At 54.8% G+C, this 6,542-nt stretch overlaps 1 protein-coding gene across 3 annotated transcripts in view; it reads left to right on the top strand.

Annotated features, from left to right (window-relative positions):
* The first annotated feature begins 347 nt into the window (after positions 1–347).
* Positions 348–6,542, top strand: part of ARID5B (AT-rich interaction domain 5B) — a 119,040-nt gene continuing 112,845 nt past the window's right edge. For 2 of the 3 annotated variants that reach the window (XM_074830344.1, XM_074830342.1), the window contains exon 1: positions 596–904. In XM_074830344.1, coding sequence (XP_074686445.1) covers positions 614–904 — 291 coding nt within the window. In that variant the 5' untranslated portion in view covers positions 596–613. Of the gene's footprint in view, positions 437–595; positions 905–6,542 lie in introns of those variants that run through there. The other variant, XM_074830343.1, reaches the window with a different exon arrangement.

Genomic DNA, 6,542 nt, shown 5'->3' with positions numbered 1-6,542 from the left:
TGTCAGATCCGCAGCGCGCCCGGCCGCCCTTTCGGCCCCCCAAAAATCGCCGGGCGCCGCGAGGTCCCCCGCCGCCGCCCCGCCGCACCCGCGCCGCCCCCCCGGGGCCCGCCGCCGCCCCGCGGCATTTTTGCCGGGCCGGGGCGGGCGTCGGGGGGCCGGCCGGCGGCGGGCGTCGGCGTCGGCGGGGCGCGGCGGGGCGTCGGCGGGGCGGCGGGGCGGGGGGCGGGCGGCGGGGGGGGGCGTCGCCGCGCGCGGCGGGGCGGGGGGCGGCGGCGGCGGCGGGGCGGCGCGGGGGCGGCGGCGGCGGGGGGCGGCGGGCGGCGGGGCCGGCTTTGCCCTGCCAGGACCTGCCGGGCTCCATTCACGCCAACAAGTTTGGGAGAATGTTGAGTTCAATCACGCCGGAGCCGCGATGGAGCGCAGCGCACTGCAGGTACCGCGCCGCCCCGCGCCGCCCCGCGCGCCCCGCCCCGCCCCCGCGGAGCCTCCGCGCCGCTGCGCGCCCCCTCCCCTCCCCACCGCCCTCCTCCCTCCCGCCCTCCCTCCCTCTCTCCGCCCGCCCTCCCTCCTCCTGCGCGGCGCTGCGCGGCGCGGCGCGGAGCCGGCGCTGATGCCGCTGCCGTGTTGTTGTTCCCCGCAGTGGGTCGGCGCCCCGTGCGGCTCGCACGGCCCCTACGTCTTCTACAGGGCGTTCCGCTTCCAGCGCCGCGGCGGCGGCCGGGCGCGGGTCCTCTCCCTCGGCGACTTCTTCTTCGTGCGGTGCCGCGCGGAGGAGCCCGCCTGCATCGCGGAGCTGCAGCTGCTCTGGGAGGAGCGCACCAGCCGGCAACTTCTCTCCAGCGCCAAACTTTATTTTCTCCCCGAGGACACCCCCCAGGGCAGGACCAGTGACCATGGCGAGGTGGTAAACGCAGCGCCGGCCCCCCCTCCGCGCCCGTCCCCCTCCGCGCCCGTCCCCACCTGCATGCCCGGGCTCGGCTATGCCTTCCCCCCCCCCGACACACACTCTCCCACCCGTGTCTCCCCTCCCGCTGTGCGTGGCGGGGCAGCGCGGAGGGGCCGCGCCGTCGGGGCGCTCCGGTGCGCGCTGCCCGGGAACTTGTGCGGGCGGGGGGGGGGGTGGGGGGTGGGGGGGGTGTCGGGGTGCGGGGCGCCCCCCGGCCCGGGTGGCAGCGGAGTGCGTGCGGAGCTCGCCCTGCCCTTCTCCGGCTTCGTTAACAAAAAAAAACCCCAAAACACACAGAAAAGAAAAAAAAAAAAGCGTTGGGGGGGGATTTCGATATTGTTCGGGGCTTTTTTTTAGTATTCGATATGTTTAAGAGGGCGGAAATTACGAAATGGAGGCTGAGGGAGATCAAAAGCTATTGAGCTGGCAGGGACGTGTTGAATAAAGTGATAAATGACAGGTACGGGAATAATACATTCAAATAACTTGCAGATATGCCTGGGCGGATTTCGGAGCCGCCGGGCGGCCGGCGCAAACACGCTGCCCGCCGGCACCCACCGCCGGCACCCACCGCCGGCGCCCGCGCAGCCCCGCCGCGGCTCCTCACCCGCCCCGCACCGCCCGGGATGGGGCCGCGGAGCCGCGCAGGTTGCGCCCCCCCTCCCCGCCCCGGGCCGCTCCCCCCACCCCATCCCCGCTCCCTCCCGTTATTTGCTTTTCAAATTGATTGCTTCAGCGCGGCCCGTGGGCTGGGGAGGGGGAAGGATGGGGCACCCAGACAGGGCTGCGGGGATGGAGAGGGTCCCCGAGAGGGGCTGGAAAGCAGGCGAGGCGGGGGGGGGGGGGGGGGGGGGGGGGAACACACGACATGTTTTGGGGTAACTTCTGTTGGAGATGCTGGGGGGGTGTAGGTACGACGGGAGGTGGCTGTCCGCGGGGGCTGTTTTGGGAGGCACGCGTGGCTATAGGTGCCGGCGTAGCCGTGTACCCGTACACATGCGTACGCAGTCGAAAAGCGTTTCCGAGCCACCTTCGCTCGCTGCCACCTCTTCACTTTAATTTTCTGTGCGTGCCACTGAGATAAGGGAGCCTTTTCCTAAGAATCAGGGAGATGACAGTGAGCAATGGATGCTCTGGAATTGCCCGTGGTGACTATTTAAAACTGTGCCTCTGTGTGTCTCGTGCGTGTGTGTGTGTAAAATGAAAGATATTTGGAAGGGAGGGGGGTGGGGAAAGGGACACAAATCATTTTAATACGCCTTAATGATCAGCTCATGTTACTGTGGTAGGAACATCAGAGAAAATTAATCCTACCATTACGAGTAAAATGCTGCTCCGGTACGAGTTCTCAGCTGCATGTACCTTCCTAATAATATGCACAATTTTATTTATTTTTACATGCAAACACCGCTAGTAATTAGCCGCGTGATTATACTTGTGCATTTCATTGGGGCTTTAACTGATGTCATTCTGCATTATTCAACCATATGAAAACAATTTTCAATTAAGATAATGGCACGCCTTGAAATTATGCAAATGCCAGTCGTATTGTGTAGAATAATTATGACAAATGTAAAGCAGGTAAAAAGTTTCCTAATGCAGTTGTGTTTTACACCCCGGTGATGTCATTTCCCCTCTGGCCTAAGTTAGTCATTCATTAGCAGAGTAGCAGCAGCAGCAGCAGCAACAGCAACAGCTCTGAGTGATACTTCTCTGGCAGGGAGCCTACAGAAACCGGCACTGAGAGCCAGGGCCTAGAGAGGGCAACATAACACTCCCATTAAGAAATGTACTTTGTTTTCACTTACTCCATTAACTTGTTTATAGACATCGGGATGATTTTTTATTATCGATTTTTAATAGTTTGGAACGATCCGAATTGTGCTCAGGAACGCGCAGGCAGCCGAGAGACAAAAGGCTGGGTGCCGGCTGGCGCTCTGCAAAGTGCTGGCTGGGTGGGGGTAACCGGCTCTGTGGGCGCGCAGGGTGGCTGTTCACCTAACCACCCCGCAGTCGTGGTTCCTTACACAAATGACACTGTATCTGTCCCCAAAGTGGCGGCAGGGCCACCTCTGGGGTCGTGGGGCTTCCTAACTCCGGGCTGGGCTCCTTCTGAGGGAGGAGGCGCAGCTTTTGAGTCAGAGGCGGCTTATAGCCATCAGGGTAGACCTTATTTGTGGCATGGGACTGCCGTCGGGGTGAAACACCTTGTCTTGCATTCAGGGAGCGGGGATGAAGAGAGCCGGTGCTTAAACGTGTTGCAGATCCGCGGTGTCTGAAGCAAAGGGTGACAGGGGCGCTCGCTGTCAGTAAAATTGTTGGTGAGGGGGGTGAGCAGTCGAACCGCTGGCTTGTGATCGAGCCCACGGGAGATTTAGGCATAGTCGCTAGCAGCTACCTGCGCTAGCGGCATGATTAATAGAAGCAGCTTGCTGCCTGTTTTCCGTAATAGCAGCATTGACACTATGACAATATTCAGCTAGTGGCTGTGAGGAGGGAGGAGAAGCGAGGAGGTATGTAATGCTTCTGTTACTCAGAAATTTCTGATGGCGTATTTTATCTGATTGCCAAACGTTTGAGCTAATCAGCAATAAGTGTAAATATAAGTCTTTTTATAGCTAGCTGAATTCATCATCCGGATTTAAATATAACCCCGACTGCTGCTAAAACCGGATGTTTCCATACGCTGGGGCCCAGACCCAGTGAAGGGTTCAAGCCCAGGTGTGCTTCCACCAAGGCACCCCTCCCTCTACCTAAGGCTCAGCTTCCCCATAAGCACGGTGGAGAAACTCTCCTTTGGCCCCTGGAGCCAGCCAGAGATTGCTTCCCAGGGAGTCTCAATGGATGGCAAACGTGGGATAGGGCTGGTCACACACTGCAGGTATGAGTGCTCCTGGCCTCCATGCTCATCACATCCCGGAACGATGTGCGTGAGGAGGCTGGGACCAGCTCTGGCGTCACCCTCGGGCCAGGGGTCTTGCTGCGTGGGAGCAGCAGAGACATTTTTGTGAGAGCGATGGTGCCTTTGGGGATGCTGTTAGATGAGCTAGAGGAGTTTTGCTCCACTTCACTGAAAACTTTGTTGCTGCTTTTGAAACATGGGCCTGGGTGTGCTCCGGCTGGCCTCACCATCGAATCCAAACAGTGCAGCAGGTGCAGCGCTGGTCAGAGAGTGGGAGCAGCCTTCTCCCCCTTCCCTCCAGCAGGGAAGAAGTGGCTGTCCTCCGTTCCTGAGAGGGCCACCACCAAAATGGAGAAAGCGTCTGTTTGGTCAGAGGAAGACGCCACCTTGCCCTGGTTTTCTTGGCCACTCCTGGGCTGGTGCGGTCCCCGTATCACCTCTCATGGGATGGAAAGACCTCTGCAATGGCAGGCGCCTCATGCAGGGCTCAGAGAAGGATGTTTGGGGGGCTGCGAAGGTCTGGAGGGAGCAGCTGTAAGATCACGTTGTCGCACTCAAAACAGTTTCATGGGGTGCACACGGAAAGCAGCCCCCCAGCTTTTCCAGCACCTGACTGTGAGAAGTAGATGCTGGCTGACTGCCAGCAGAAAGCCCCTGCCCAGTTCGCTCGTGCGGTACCCTGGATCCGCAGCACTCGGGGCGTGCAAGGCGGGCTCAGCCCCCAAGCCCTGCAGCCCACGGGCTCCTGGCCAAGCCCTCCTCCAGCTCATTTACTCCTCTCAGCTCCAAAGGGTCGCGTGGGGCTATGGAACGACTGACCTTTGCAGAAGCAGTTCTAGAGCAAAATGCTTGTTAGTGCCGTGTATTTTCATGTTTTTAAAGGTGTTGGCATTAATTAGACCGGGCTTAAAAATATATATCAAAGCCAGTGCTTGTTAAATCCAGGGATGGTATTTGATGTGATGTGTACAATTCCTAAAAAAACCCAAACAAGCAACTAATTCATTTTGCATGGTGTGACATTCCCTGCATTGCCCTGCGTTGCTGTGAATGCTGCTTCCGCTGAGGCTGGACTGTCAGTGGGGATCTGCCTTTGGTTCATTCAGCAGCAGCAAAGTTTACTACGAACTCATGTTGATTTCATCTCTTCTCCCAAACTGGGGATCTGATGCAATGCTTTTCGCCTTGCAAATAATCCTTACTCATGCAAGTAATTTACATGAGTAAGCGTTGCTCATACAGAGGAGAGGAGAGAGCTAGTTTCCTGTAATTATTTCCCTAGCAGTATTTTGCATTTTCAGACTAATTGGGGGAAAGAAAAAAAAAAAAAAATGAAGTCACTCCATAAATGTATGTCATTTATAATTGCAGAAGAGATTCTTCCAGAAAGTTAAGGCAGGCAGAGGGTTTGTTCTCTCTTCATTCCGGGACAGATGCTCACAGCATCCCTCGAAAGCCTGCTTCATTTCCAAGGGGCTCTCCGTGTGCGGAGCTCCTAGCCCAGTGCGTAAAGGTAGCGCAGGCTGGCCCGAGCGTGGTCTCTTACGCCGCTAGTGCTTTATTGCCACCCCCCTTGAAAAATGTGCTACTCTCTTTGCACAGTAATAGATTTTTTTGAGAGACGTAGGAATCTGTACGCTCTCATTTGAAATGAGAACAGCCCCGTTTTAGTCTCCACGGTGTGTGCCTTATGCTCGTATCTGTCAACACTGGTAGTGACAACACGTTTCAAACATGCAGATTATGATTATTAAAGGGTGCTTTAAAAATCATGCTAATAGCATCAATCTCCAATGTACACTTGCTCAAATTAATTCAGCTTTGGAAATCAGGCGCACTGTAATAGCAGTGTTAGAGAAATGGCATTTGTCATAAAATATCATGGTTTTGGTAATTGCATATCCACTCTGTATATTTTTATCTCTCACCACCAGTAGCATATGCTGGCAAAGGAAGGAGAGGGCAATGATATTACTCAGAGAAGCCACATGTTGCTAGCCATTAGCCAGCAATCTGGCATATCTGGTCACTTAAGGCAGATTCCCTTTTTTAATTTTTTTTAAAATTTTTTTGTTTTTTTTTTCCCTTTCCCCTTTCCCTCTGCTTCCCCGTGCATTCAGACTGTAAAATACACCCACTGCTCTCCAGAGTTGCTGTTCCCAGTCTGATCAGTGGCACTAAACATTAAACTCTTGTCTTTGGAGAATAATAGGCCTCACATGGTACACCCTCAAGCATGTTGAGATACTGTGCAGGCTGGAAAATAAAAATGTTCTAATTGTGTCTTTTAAATAAGCATAGGAGTGAATTAATTAGACTATATTTTGTCTTTAGTTGCTTAGTTACACAATAGTATTCCTAAGCACAAGTAAGATAAATTGGCTCTTTTTGTGCTGCTTGTCCCTTAATCATAATTACTGTATTGCTCAGGAGAGTAACGCATACATAGATTTTGCATTTTTAATAATATTCAAACAATATGCGAATGATATAGAAAGTATGTTCTGATTCAAGCTCTTATATGCTTTTATTCAGGAAGAAGTTCTTCTGCTATGGGAGCAATATTTGCATTAGTTGCTCAGAGATGTAGTTCTGGGAAATACATAATTGAAATATTCTTGCAATGCTTGTTCTGGCCCTTTCATTCGCATTCAAAATAACAATGCCTTAAGTCTCCGAACAGTCATCCAC

The sequence above is a fragment of the Strix aluco genome, chromosome 7, assembly GCF_031877795.1.
Source record: "Strix aluco isolate bStrAlu1 chromosome 7, bStrAlu1.hap1, whole genome shotgun sequence".
NCBI lineage: Eukaryota > Metazoa > Chordata > Aves > Strigiformes > Strigidae > Strix > Strix aluco.
The sequence above is the reverse complement of the archived record's forward strand: the minus strand, read 5'-3'. Positions and strand labels throughout refer to the sequence as shown.